This window comes from Ursus arctos, unplaced genomic scaffold (assembly GCF_023065955.2).
Source record: "Ursus arctos isolate Adak ecotype North America unplaced genomic scaffold, UrsArc2.0 scaffold_15, whole genome shotgun sequence".
NCBI classification, from domain to species: domain Eukaryota; kingdom Metazoa; phylum Chordata; class Mammalia; order Carnivora; family Ursidae; genus Ursus; species Ursus arctos.
In genome coordinates, this window is record NW_026622819.1 from 543,247 (window position 1) to 556,964 (window position 13,718).

Sequence of the window (13,718 nt, forward strand, 5' to 3'; positions counted from 1 at the left end):
GCTTTCTCAGAGGTGGAATCCATCATCTTGGCCAGGGAACCATCAGGGGTCCTGTTGTGAGGGAGTCCTGCATATGCATCCTCTGGTTTTCCAAAGGACTCGTCCTGGGTAGGGATTGAGAATCCTCCCACCCTCTGAGTGAGCCTCAGCCACATGGGTGATGACTCTGTTGCCTTTGTCACTGGCTTTGCTGTAGAAGGAGGCACAGAGTGGTGGGAATCGGGGCAGACCTTGGACGGGCACAGGAGAGCAGACTGTGGCACGGGGCTCTGCCCCACGCTGGTTTGGCAGACATGAGGAGCTGGCCTCCCGTGTGGTTGGCTAGGGGAGTGATTTTGCTTCCTGTGGTTGGTCCTGAGTTGCAAACAGGGAGAAAAATAAGGGCAACTCTCACTTAACTGATCAAGTTCTGGCCGCTGGACCAATTGTTACAGAGGTCATGGTTTGGCGCCCTGGCTGGTTGCTGTAGATGATTGGCTGGCTTCTGGGCTTGGTTGCTGTGGGTCGTGGGTCAGAAGGCTGCTCTTAAAGAAGGTCTGGTCATTGTTTGTATGGACAATCTCTCACTGTGTGGATTGAGGGAAAGAAGAAGAATGAGGATATGTTTGAGATAGGAACGTGCCTGGGCCTTTCCTGTGCCCTGGCCTGGCTTCATTCACCAAGGATGGACATCACCAGGTGCAGAGCCTTGCGCAGAGAACTCGTATGCTTGCTCTGGGGCCGGGACTTTGCAGGAGGGGACGCTGCCTCGTCTTGGGGCTGCGGCATGGTGATCACCCTCTCACAGTGGGCACTGCCCTTTACCCCTCAGGTGGGCGACGGAAGAAGCTTGAGTGAGCACACTGAGGACCCTGGCTCTGTCGCCCGTGCCTGAGGACAGGTGTCCAGATACAGCTTCTGATGGAGGTGGTGTGTGCCAGGCGCTCACTCGGATGCTCTCAGCCTTAGCTTGTTGGGGCGGGCAGCCAGGCCTTAGTGTTTTCATGCTGCCCACCCCCAACGTGACCTTGGTCAGAGCTGTGCTCACTTGCCAGGCCTGCTCCTGGTCCAGGGCTTGGGGTAGGCAGTGGTGGCAGGAGGGGAGGAGCTGTCCCCACTGAAGTGTCTTTACCTGCCTTGCCTCATTTCAGGGTCTCTGGCTCTTCAGAAGTTCCTTAGTAGAAAAGCCCTATGGAGGTTAGCTAACTGCGGAGCACTAGGCGGGGCCCTCCCCAGCCTTCTGCTTGGAGCTCCTTCCTAGCCTGCGTCCCAGCTCTGGTGATTGGCCCGGAGACAGATGTGAGCTTCTACGCCCTCCCTCATCAAATCCCCAGACCCTTGGAAAGTGGGCAGGAGAGAAGAGGTCATCCCCCTTTCTTTGATAATTTTTTGGAATTGGTAAAGTAACTTCTAAAAGGAGGAAAAGAGAGAGACGTTGATGTGCATGTTGACGTAGCACTGGTGTGGTGGGCCCTGGGTGGGGCCGTGGTGGTCGCGCCTGGCAGCCCTTTAGCCCACATCATCCTGGCCTGAGCACCATCTGGTCCAGTGTGTGACTTCATTACATTCAGGGCTTTCCGGGTGCCAGTGACCATTCAGGCCGAGACTGGCTCCGATGGGTCTCCAGCCTCCAGGAGTCCCGGTGGACTGGTTCAAGAGGGCCCAGAACAGGCCCCTGTGGGAGTTGCCACAGCCTTGGAGCTTAAACTGTGATGTGGGTTTCATGACTGTCACATGCGATGTGACACCTTCTGGTGCATCCTTTAGCTGTTCCTCCTGGTGTAGGGATGTCACCAGGGTCCCACGTCCTTGTGCCACCCCTGCAGCCTTGTGAAGTCTGGATGGCCCATGGTACACCTCTCTGTGGGACAAGGGCGTCAGCAGGATGCATGGAGGGTGCAAGCATGCCTGTGGCGGAGGCTTCGCGTCATGCAGTGACTCCTGGTCTCAGCACCTCGGCTCTGTCTCCATTGCAGGTGGCTCCCAGACTGTACTCGGCTGTGCCGCCTGTGGAGAAGGCTGCCCTGGAGGTGGCGCTTCTGGAGGCGCTCCTCGACCTCGTGGACAGGTACTGGAGTGGCTGCAAGTCCCTGCATGGCAACGAGGTGTTCCGGGGTGAGTCAGGAGGGGTGGTCCACTCAGACCCGCACTCGGGCCGCCCTCCAGGCAGCATTCTGTGAGCATGTGCCGTTCTCCTGCTGAGCTCTGGCCCCCGCACTTTGCTGGCTCCTCCCCATTGGCTGTCAGTGTCCCCACTGCATTGCATGGAGCATCCTGACGGCCTTCCTCAAAGCAACTGGTGGCTTCCACGGGGTGTGAGGCATGAGGGACGTCATGCAGGCCTGTGGCTGCTGGTTTTCCCACCTACTGGCACTCTGGGGTTTATGGAGATGCCTTGTCACCTGGTTTTGTTGGAGATGCTGGTCACAGATGTTTGACTCTTGTTGCTCTGCTTTGTGTGAAGGTTTGGAAAGATCGAAAAGCTGCCACTATCTCCTTCGCACCCTCTGAACATGTGATCATGTGCAGGGCCCAGGATTTGCTGAGTTTTCACTGGGAATGAGGCCCAGGAGGGTGGGCCCTCCCCAGGGAGGACTTGGCTTTGCTTCTGCCCGTGCCTGGGTGCAGGAGCACACTGCGCACCCCTTCTTCCAGAGCGTGAGACGCTGCGTCCCCAGGTGGCAGGTGTCTCTTTCTCCCATAGCCCAGGGTTCAGCCTTCAGTGTCCCAGTGGGAGCAGGAGCTCGCCAGTCCTTCCTTCCTGCACGCTGTGGGCCCTGCCCGGAGCTGAGCTGTATGCTCAGGGTTGTGGTCCTGCAGCTTCTCCCTTTGGAATCAGGACTCCACAAGAAGCTGGAGCTCCTGGATCCTGATCCCATAAATCTTACCCTCTTTCTCCCAGTTGTGGAGCTACCAAACTGTTTGGGGTCCAGGCTAGGAGCAGGAGCAGGCAGTGCCGTGGAAGAGAGCCTGGCAGGCCACTGGGTCATCCAGCCAAACTGTCCGGTCATGGCCTGCTCTTCAGGGACACCTTGGCTCTAGAATAAAACTGTTTCCCTGTCTCTCCACCTCCCATCTGTGGGAGGATGTACAGAAACCTGAGTGTGGTGGTTTCAGTGGTGTGTGTGTCCCTTGGCCAGTCTCCATGCTGGTCAGTGTTTTTGAGGCATGTGGTTTGTGTTACTCAAAATGTACGAACACGTCATTCTTGAACATAAATGCCATAATAATATTTGGTTTTTACTCCTAGCTCAGGCAAGACATGTTTTGTCCTCTGTGCAAGAGCTCACAACAACTCAGGGTAGTTCAGCAAGTGTGCGTGAAGAACTTAGCTGCCTTACTCTGGAGAATGAGTCTCTGCAGAAGCGCCTCGCTGAACAGCAGCAGCAGTACCACGTAAAGATGAGCGAGGCGGCGTCGGAACTGAGCAACGCGCAGAGGGAGGTGGTGAGCACGCCTTTGTGTTGTTTCTGCTCTTGCACACGTGGGGTGGGGTCCTTGTTTTGACTTCACAGATAAGGGGAACACTTCCCTGCAGCAGCAGGGCTCCCCACCCCCACCTCCCCCCCAGGCACTGCCTGCCTACGTGGCTCCCAAACCCTACACAGCAGGAGTTTGAAGATAGCAGCGCCCTGCCTCTCCTGTGTGACTGCTGTCTCTTCTGTGAGAGGCTGAGTGGGGGAGAGAGCACAGGTGAAGAAGCTGGGCTTGAGGTGGGATTTTTGTGGCCCCAGTGTTTGCTGGCCCAGGCTGCCTAGACCACTGGTGAGAGAGACTCCAGCTAGCAGGGTGATCCTGGGGTCCCTGCTGCTGTCCTGCCTGCACCGGCCGGCACAGGCCCAGGATGTGCTGTCGGACCGGAGGGACTTCCTCCACCAGGTGGTGCCCAAGGGCAGCCAGAGCCAGCACAGCTTGGACCCAGCAGCTGAGCGAAGACTCCTGGCTGGGCAGGGCTATCCTGTCCTTCCTAACCTCATGATAAGACCATTACATGTAAATGCCTATGCTAAAAAACCAGAAAGATCTCAAACAACCTAATTTTACGCCTCAAGAGACTAGAAAAAGAAGAGCCAACTAAACCCAAAGTTAGCAGGAGGTAGGAAGGAAAATGTAAACATTAGAGCAGAAATAAATCAAATAGAATTAGAAAAATAATGGGGAAAAAAACTGAGTTGGGTTTTTGAAAAAAATATACAAAATCCACAAAACCTTAGCTAGACTAAGAAAAAAAGAGAAGACTCAAAATCACAAATGAAAGAGGAGACATCACAGTGGATGCCTCAGAAATAAAAAGGGTTATAAGGGAGTGTTATGAGTGCTCATAAGTGAGCACACTGGACAACCTAGAAGTGGGTAAATTCCTAGAACAGGGGCACCTGGGTGGCTCAGTCGTTAGGCATCTGCCTTCAGCTCAGGACGTGATCCCGGCGTTCTGGGATTGAGCCCCACATCGGGCTCTTCACTGGGAGCCTGCTTCTCCCTCTCCCACTCCCCATGCTTGTGTTCCCTCTCTCGCTGGCTGTCTCTCTCTCTCTGTCAAATAAATAAAATCTTTAAAAAAAAGAAAAATTCCTAGAACATACATCCTGCCAAGAAATAAAGGGTGAACCTGAGTGGCTCAGTCGGTTAAGTGTCCAACTCTTAGTTTCGGCTCAGGGTCATGAGATCGAGCCCTGTGTTGGGCTCCGTGGTAGGCATGGAGCCTGCTTGGGATTCTTTCTCTTCCTCTCCTTCTCCCCCTTCCCACTGGTCGTGTGTGTGCGTGCCTCCCTCCTTCTCTCTCTCTCTCTCTCAGAAAGAAGAGGAGATAAAGCCTAAACAGACCAATAAGAAATAAGGAAATTAAGCAATAATCAGAAACCTCCCAATAAAGAAAAGCCCAGAACCAGATGGCTTCATGGCTTAATGCTATTGCACATTCAAGGAAGAATTAATACTCCTTCTTAAACTCTTGCAGAAAACAGAAGTACAGGGGATGCTTCCATACCCATACCCATTTTTGAAGCCAGCATCACCCGGGTAGCAAAAAAGCAAAAATACCACAAGAAAACTAGAGGCTGATATTGCTGATGAACATAATTTAAAAATCTACAATAAAATACTAGGAAATCAAATTTAAGAAGGCATCAAAAAAAGTATACACTATCACCAAGTGGGATTTCCCCCTGGAATGCAAGGTTGGTTTGACAAATGCTAATTAATACACCACATAAACAGATTGAAAGATCAAAACCACACCATCATCTCAATAGATGGGAAAAACATTTGACAAAACTCAACACTCCATCCATCATAAAAAGTCTCAACAATATAGGTAGATAAGAAAGTTTCCTCAACACTGTAAAGGTTACTTAGGACAAGGCCACAGCTAATGCGTGATTGGTAGGACAGAACCAAACCTTGCTTTCTGAGCTAAGAGTCACGACTGGACACAGACATGCACTCCTGTGAGGACTGCTCAGCACAGCACTGGGAGAGGTAGCAAGAGTGCGCAGGAAAAGAAGACATCCAAATCGGAAAGGAAGAAGTAATTTCATCTGTTTGCAGAGGACAGGATTGCATGTGTAAAAAAAATCTTAAAGACTCATAACAACAACCACAAAAATGCGTTAGAACTAATAAATTCAGTGAAGTTGCCAGACACAAATCAATATAATAGAAATGACTTGTGTTTCTTTACACCAACAATTGATCTGAAGAGGAAACAATCCTGTTTATGATAGCATCAAAAAGAATAAAATACTTAGGAATACATTTAACCAAGGAGGTTAAAGATTTGAACACTGAGAACTATCACTGGATGAAAGAAATTGAAGACATGAATGGAAGGATATCCCATATTCATGGATTGGAAAATTAATAGTGTTCAAAAGTCAACACTACTGAAGGTAATCTACAGATTCGGTGCAATCCCTGTAAAGATTCCAATGACATTTTTCACAGAAATTTTTAAAAATTGTAAAATTTATATAACTATTTTTCTTAAAATTTGTATTCTCCTTTTTCTGGTTTCGTGAAAGATCCCCGATAGCCAAATCTGTCTTGAGAAAAAACAAAGTTGGAGGCATCATACTCCCCGATTTCAAATTCTATTATGAAGAAAGCTATAGTAATCGAAACAGTATGGTATCAACATAAAAACACACATAGATCAATGGAACAGAAGAGAGACCCCAGAAATAACCGCGTACATAAATGGCCATTGTGTACCAAGAATACACGATGGGGAAAGGGTAGTCTCTTTAATAACTGGTGCTGGGAAGACCAGACCCTTAACGCCATCCATAGAAGTCAACTCAAAATGGATTAAAGATTCAAATGTAAGACTTGAAACTGTAGAACTTGTAGGAAAACACAGAGAAAAGCCTCCTTGACAGGGTCTTGGTGATGATTTATTGAATTTGACACAAGTGCATGCAACAAAAGCAAAAACGTGTAAATAAGTGGGACTACATCAAACCAAGAAGCTTCTGCACAGCAGAGGAAGCCATCACCTAAATGGAAAGACAGCCTGTGGGTTGGGAGAAAGTGGTTACCAGGGGCAGGAAGGTGTTGGTAGTCCACACTGTGGCTGTGGAGGACTGCCTAGGTCCAGGACTGTAGCTGCTCACGCTGTGGTGGGTCTGCGAGTTTGCTGTGAGAGTAGCTTCGAGGTGCTCTGCTCACCAAGAGAAAACGCTTGCTCTGTGCGAGAAGGCACGTTCATCCCCTGGACCGTGCTGAGGTCTGTTGGCGCACCCTCGTCTGTAGCAGCTTTCCTGTACAGTGTCCGTCGTCCCTTCAGCCAGTGGAAGTTTCGTTTACCTTGTTAGTCATCCTGGTTGAGTTTTAGTGTGTGGAACTTGTTCGGGGGGCTCCTCGTTGAAAAAGTCAGTACTGACCATCTGTCACGTGGGCTGGAACATCGCAGCCGGCTCAGTCTGGGCAAGTCGTGTAAGCCTGTGTGTGTGTGTGTGTGTGATCGCTGCCCCGCACGTTACCCCACACCAGCAGCACGTATTACCCACAGCTTGTGTGGGTCGGGAGTCCCAGTGCAGCTGAGCTGTGCCTCTGACTCAGGGTCTTGCCATCACGTTGTCGAGGGGGCCACAGTCCCCTTTGGAGGCTTGATGAAGGTGGGCATCCCCTTGCAGGCTCGCACACAGGCAGCTTGGCTTTGAGCACAGGGGCCTCTCTTTAGGCCGCCAGCTCTGGTCAGAGCCAGAGAGCCCCCGAGCAGAAGGCGGTCCTTCGTTACCTGCTCGAGAGGGATGTGTCCTCGATTGTGCGTGGTGTGGGTCCAGTCAGCAGGTCCACCCCCGTGAGGGGAGGACAGCACGTGAGAGCAGGAGGGCGCACCCTTGGGCCATCTCGGGAGCTGCCTGCCCCAGCCTCTGTATCGGCCGTGTCATTCGTAAGGCGGGAACGAGAATAGCCACAGGATTGTTGTGAGACGGGTCTCTGCAACGTCTGAGGTTGTCTGTATTTTATGAGAACCTGCCATCTCAGAGATTCCCCACGAAGCTACTTCTACAGAAAAAGATGAAAAATAAGAACAGTGAAATGATACTGGCAGCCCCTTCTGGTTTTTAGATGCACCATGGACATGTGTGCACACGAGTGGTGAGTACATCCAGAAAGGACTGGAGCCCCGTGAGCCGTCACCATAATCACTGTGCAGGACGTCATTTTTGTGGGACAGTGAGACCCCCCATGAGACACAGCATGGCCTGTTAACCGTGAAAACAAAGGACCACGGCTTTGGGGTTTGGTGCAGATGTGTGGATTACCCCATTTCCCTTATGGTGCTGAGTTTGGGACCAGTGGAATCCAGGCAGACAGGCCCCGGGTGTCTGCTCCGAGCAACGCAGTCTGACGTGGAAAACATGCACAGAGGTGTGGCTCCTTTGCCTCTTGACCACGGGCTGACTGACCCATCCTACAAGCCCTGCCTGGACAAGTGATCCGGAACCCTCGGGCTGCCCCAGGAGCCCTGCTCGCTGCCCTTCTGAGATCCACCCCAGCGACACTGTCAGGAGCTCCTTCTCACGGAGGAAGCCCCTTGTTTCTGAAGGGTCCGCTGCTGATCCCCTTTCCTCCCTGTTATGAAGACGCTGGTTCTGCAGTCGTCTCGTCAGGTCCTGATGCCCAAGACACTGGCCTTGGAGGAGGCCTTGCTCCCGAGCCTTTCCAGTGTGGCTTCCAGCGGTGGTGCCATGCACGTTGGGGCGTGATCAGTCTGCTGCTCCTGCGCCAACCTCCACTGAGACCTTCGTCAGGACGGTGCCCAGCCCCTGCCCTTTCGGAACTCACCACGTTTGGGGAGACAAACCGTCGGCAGCAGTTTCTGTACTGCCCAGAGTGTATGTGCACACAGAGGGGCCGGTGCACTGGGTGGGCTGTCAGCGGGCAGAATGAGCATAGTAGTTTCCTGAGAGCAAGGGCCCTGTCCCCTTGAGACTGAGATGCTCGCTCCCCTAGAGGGGGTGTGCCTGCTGGTTTCTGTGCAGGCGGGGAGCCCCATGCTCTGGGCAGCAGGTGGCTTTGATGGCCCATGTGCCACCAGCTCTCCCAGTGGTCTCTGTGCCTTTCCCTCCCTTTTAATGTCTCATGGTGTGCTGGGCATTGCTGCCACCTCCTTGGGTGGGAAAGGAGCCCACTCTATCTGCAGCTCCCACCTGTGATGGGAATGGCAGGTGTGATTCCATGCGCTTACACACTGAGGACAGGAACAGAATGGGGCTCCTGCAAGGAGGTGCCTGCCTCGGGGGGCGCAAAGCCCTGGGATCTGCCTGTGCTTTTGCCCAAGAAGTGAGCTTAGGGGGACCACTCGGGGCTGGCATGCTTCCTGGCTCTCGTTCCTGCTCCTTGAGAAGGGATGGGGAGCCAGGCTGTGGTGACCACGGGGCCTTCGTGGAGGAGGCAGGGCTCCAGCAGTCAGCACATCTCCCTCACCAGAGATGCTGGGCACACAGCGTGCCCCCGTGTGACCTGTGCTGCCCTTTGTCCCCTCTGAAGGACACTGCTACTCAGCTGGGGGCCACTGATTTCTGTTGTTCACGTTGTGACTTATCGGTTATGATGTATAAAGGAAAACTGATATCTGGTGATCTCAAAAGGGTTCCCTTAATGCCGTGTGTATATCTTAGTGAACCTGACTCGTCTGTTAAGTGTGTCATTCTGTGTCCTTAGGATGACTTGAGACAACATTTAGACAAATCTTTGGAGGAGAATAGTAGCTTAAAGGCTCTTTTGTTCAGCATGAAAAAAGAAGCAAAAAATGCAGACGCTGCAGCTACATTAAATGTGCAGATCACTGGTGAGTTTATAGTTTATTTTTTATTTGGTGAAATGTGAGTGTTCAAACCCTCGTTTATAGACTTCATTCTAAGTTACGGTATTCAGAATTCAGGTCCAGTACATGCTGCAAAGTACTGTGAGGTCATCTTGGCTCATGAGCACCGCTCCCGCAGGCTCAGAGCAGAGGCTCCCCAGAGCCTCCGTGGCTGGCCGTGGTGGTGGTGCCGTGGACTGTGGGGACTGCCTCTCGGAGCGTGCACACGGCCACTCCTCTGCTGCCTCCGCCCTCTGGAGCAGGGCGGTGCTTTTTCTCTGTGGTCACTGTTTCTTCCAGATCCCTTTCATCTCCCTCCCTCCGCCGGCTTTACTTCTGTCTTGTCGTTTTACAGGGTGCAGTCGCTATTTCAGATTCGGGGTTTTAGTGAGGAGGTGGTGGTGCTGTGTGTCTTCTGTGAGCCTCGTCGGTCCCTGGGAGGCTTTAACTTCCTGGAGGACCGGCCCGCTGAGTGTCGTCTGGTTCTTACCCCCGGGGTCTGAAAACTGTTCGTAAAGTGCGCACACAGACTCCCGGCGGGCTCGGTTGTGGGAGCGCAGCCCCGGATGAGACGGTCACCCTGGCCTGTCGTCTGTGACGCGACCTGCTCAGGTCTCTTCCGTTGTGTTTATTGGGCTATTTTGTTGCGCACTGAGTTCTGTAAACACTTTTCCCCTTCTCACCTGTGTCTTGAGATGTCACCCTCCTGTTCGCTTGCTCTTGGGCTCCTTCTTGCTCAGCCTTCATTTCCCGGGAGGTTTTCCTCTGCCGCAAGCTCGGGCCTGAGTTCGGCCGCCTGCTCTCTGACATTCTCGGTTCTGACTCATTCCTGTGTTTCTTGTATCATTTCTTTTTGGTCTTCAGCTCATTCTGAAATATTCGGTCCTGGGCGTGGCTTCTGCTGTCCGCGAGCAGCGGCTTTGTGGGGGGCCTGCCCTCAGCACTCCTCTGGCTGCTCACCTGCACGTGGAATTTGGCCTCTGGGTTTCCAGGAGCAGGTCAGGCAGCGCTCCGAACTCCCCCCCACCCCCAGGCCCTCTTCACTCCCCCGCTTCTCTCTGGTGTCCTGTGCTGCCTGAGCAGGGCCCCACACCGGACATTCCTCTGTAGTACAACCCTCTTCTGGAGGGGGCTGGACAGGTCAGCCTCAAGGGGCCAAGGTTGGCTGCAGTCCCGTGAGACCACACAGGGACCCCCTGGTCTGACCTCATGGAGGAGGCCGAGCCTCTCTTGGGTCAGCCATGGGTCCTTGGTTGCCCAGCAGGGGCTTCCTGTAAAAATGGGGGACACTTAGTGGCTGCCCCACTGCTGACCACACTTCCTTCCCACAGATGTGGCCGCCATGAGGGCTTGTGGCGCTCTCCAGGGTCTTGACGCTGCCTCACGCCTAGGGGCTGTAATGTTGTCTGCGGGGCTCTGGTTTTGTCATCTAGACACTCTTGATATTGGGCTGGAGGGAGGAGCTCTGGGGGATGCCGAGACCATGCCATCACTGCCCTTATCCCAGAATCCCTTTCAACAGCCCTGCAGTGGCGGCGTTGGCAGGTACAGATACTGAGTACTGTGGCCTCATCGTAGCACTTCTAGGGCCCTCCGCCTCTGCTCCTGGAGCCGGCTGCCAGTGTCCTTGCCGTCCCTCTGCCCACACCTCCCGCTCCGGCTCTCCTGTTGTCTCCTGTGTTGTGTAGTTTGCTGCCCGTGTCCTTGCCGTCCCTCTGCCCACACCTCCCGCTGCGGCTCTCCTGTTGTCTCCTGTATTGTGTAGTTTGCTGCCCGTGTCCTTGCCGTCCCTCTGCCCACACCTCCCGCTGCGGCTCTCCTGTTGTCTCCTGTGTTGTGTAGTTTGCTGCCCGTGTCCTTGCCGTCCCTCTGCCCACACCTCCCGCTGCAGCTCTCCTCTTGTCTCCTGTGTTGTGTAGTTTGCTGCCCGTGTCCTTGCCGTCCCTCTGCCCACACCTCCCGCTGCAGCTCTCCTGTTGTCTCCTGTGTTGTGTAGTTTGCTGCCCGTGTCCTTGCCGTCCCTCTGCCCACACCTCCCGCTCCGGCTCTCCTGTTGTCTCCTGTGTTGTGTAGTTTGCTGCCCGTGTCCTTGCCGTCCCTCTGCCCACACCTCCCGCTCCGGCTCTCCTCTTGTCTCCTGTGTTGTGTAGTTTGCTGCCAGTGTCCGTGCCGTCCCTCTGCCCACACCTCCCGCTCCGGCTCTCCTCTTGTCTCCTGTGTTGTATAGTTTGCTGCCCGTGTCCTTGCCGTCCCTCTGCCCACACCTCCCGCTCCGGCTCTCCTCTTGTCTCCTGTGTTGTGTAGTTCGTTGTGGATTCATTTTGATCCTGCATTTGGGTTTCGGAGCCGATAAATGGTCTACTTCTTTCCCTGCCGAGTTGGAAACCCAGAGGTAGGAGTTATGTGGGTGGAATCCCGACACACTGTGTCACTTACAGACGTGGGACCAGAGGACACATCAGAGACATGTGGCCACCATGGGCCTCTGGTTGCTTGTCCCCAAAGCTGCAGGCCCTCCCCTCGGGCAGAGCGCTGCCCGGTGGACGAAAGGTGCCAGAGGCCCTTTCCCGCCAGCAGCATGTTCAGTGGGGGTGAGCTCCGGCCGGCGCCGGCCCCCCTCTCTCTGCTTCGTGCCCTCCGTGCGGAGACTTGGCTCCTCAGGTATCTGGAGCGCAGCGGCCCGAGGCTGTCTTTGAGTGGCTTATACAAACGGACCTTTTCCAAACTATATTGTTTTTCTCGTATCCCTGATCTAGCTTAAACTCTTGAACAGTTGTAGTTTTTAAAACGTGTGTGAATTTCACTCAGTGACGTTATGGTTTTTCTTTTTCAGGACTTCAGACAAGTGTGAAGAGGCTGTCTGGTGAGATTGTGGAATTAAAGCAGCACCTGGAACACTATGACAAGATCCAGGAGCTCACCCAGATGCTGCAGGAGAGCCACAGGTGCCCGCTCTGGAGGTGTGGGTGGAGGCGGGGCCAGCCCTAGTCATGTCGTGGGGCACAGAGGAGCCCCTGGTGGTGCCATGGCAGGTGGGGTTCCAGGCCGCGTGTGTCTCTGCGTTGACTTGGAACTTCCCTGAGCTTCCCTTTCTTAAGGAAAAGCAAGTCCCTTCTTGCTGCAGTACTCTGTGAGGTGTGACCTGAGGGTGTGACCAGGAGAGGTGAGGGGCACAGGAGAGATGGTGAGAGATGCCCGATGTCCTGGTCGGCCAGGACTGGTTCCTGTCAGTTCTCCTAGAACCTGGAGACTCCACCTCTACTCCTGGCTGTGTGCTGGGTGGTGAGAAGAAAGGAGCTGGGGGTGTGGGGATTATCAAGGCAGAACCTCAGTTTTCATTCAGAGAATTGTGTGCTGGGAAGCAGGTGGAGGCTGAGTGCGGGGAGGAGGTCAGCCTCGGGGAGGAGGTGTGCCGCTGTGGGGGGCGTGGTGAGGACAGGCCATCTGCACTCAGTGCAAGTGCAGAGCCTGAGCCCAGCTCACCCTTTCTCTCCTGCCTCCGGCTGCGGCTACCACGGCTCCCCCTGGGCTTGAGTGCAGTGTGGCCACAGGTGGAGCCAGGCTGTGACCTCTCAGGGAGTCAGCGGGCCCATCCCAAGCACAAGTTGCAGAGGGGAAGGGGCTTCTGAGAGATGAGCCGTAGCAGAGAGAAGGGAAGGGTGGCGGTCACAGGTGTAGGGAGGGGGCGGTTGAGGCAGGCTCGTCCCCAGAACCCGACAGCCCCCATCTGTGGTGCGGCGGGCTCCATGTGGACGAGGCGAGCGTGCAGCGGGGCTTCACGCGCACTTCGCTCTGGGCCTCCGCCAAGCCCATGGCTGCTCCCTGGTGCCTGCACAGCGGTCTGTCCGTGGCGACGAGCGTCTGTGGGAAGATGATCCCATGTCCATCTATCCCTTGTCCCTGCTGACTGGGGTCAAAGGGCAGTTTGCAGGCGGCCGAGTGGGCAAGTACAGTGCCGCTCCCTTCCTTAGGTGCTTGTCACCGTAGAAGTGGCTGACAACACCACGAGACCAAGACGCCGAATTACACTGTTACTACGTCAGAATTAGTAAGGGCCCCTTTACATTTGACCAGGAGCTGGAAATACACCAGACTGTGGGTTTTCTTTGGAGTCAGAACGCTGTTTTGCTGGCTTTACAGACTGACGGTTTTCTCAGAAACAGGCGTGGCTGGGGTGGCGCGGCAGCCCTCCATCGCGTGCCCCGCTCCTCCGTCCGTGCCTGCGCACGGCCTGGCGGCTCAGGGCTCGGGTCAGACCTGGCGCCGCCCAGTCTGGAAGCGACGGCCAGATGGAGGGAGCCGGTGGGAGGCAGGAGGGTGTCGGCCTGGGAACCTCGCCTGGCCAGGTGAGGGAGGACGCTGCCCAACAGGAGGCAGCGGGCTGGCCTGGGGAGGGGCTCAGGTGCGGCCCTGTGCTCTCCTCCAG

General features: G+C 54.5%; 1 protein-coding gene across 2 annotated transcripts in view; it reads left to right on the forward strand.

Annotated features, from left to right (window-relative positions):
• CEP72 (centrosomal protein 72) overlaps positions 1 to 13,718 on the forward strand; it is a 34,672-nt gene that overhangs the window by 15,585 nt on the left and 5,369 nt on the right. For both annotated transcript variants that reach the window (XM_026506624.4, XM_057312143.1), the window contains exons 8-11: positions 1,956 to 2,094; positions 3,230 to 3,426; positions 9,151 to 9,277; positions 12,126 to 12,237. In XM_026506624.4, coding sequence (XP_026362409.3) covers positions 1,956 to 2,094; positions 3,230 to 3,426; positions 9,151 to 9,277; positions 12,126 to 12,237 — 575 coding nt within the window. The remainder of the gene's footprint in view (positions 1 to 1,955; positions 2,095 to 3,229; positions 3,427 to 9,150; positions 9,278 to 12,125; positions 12,238 to 13,718) is intronic.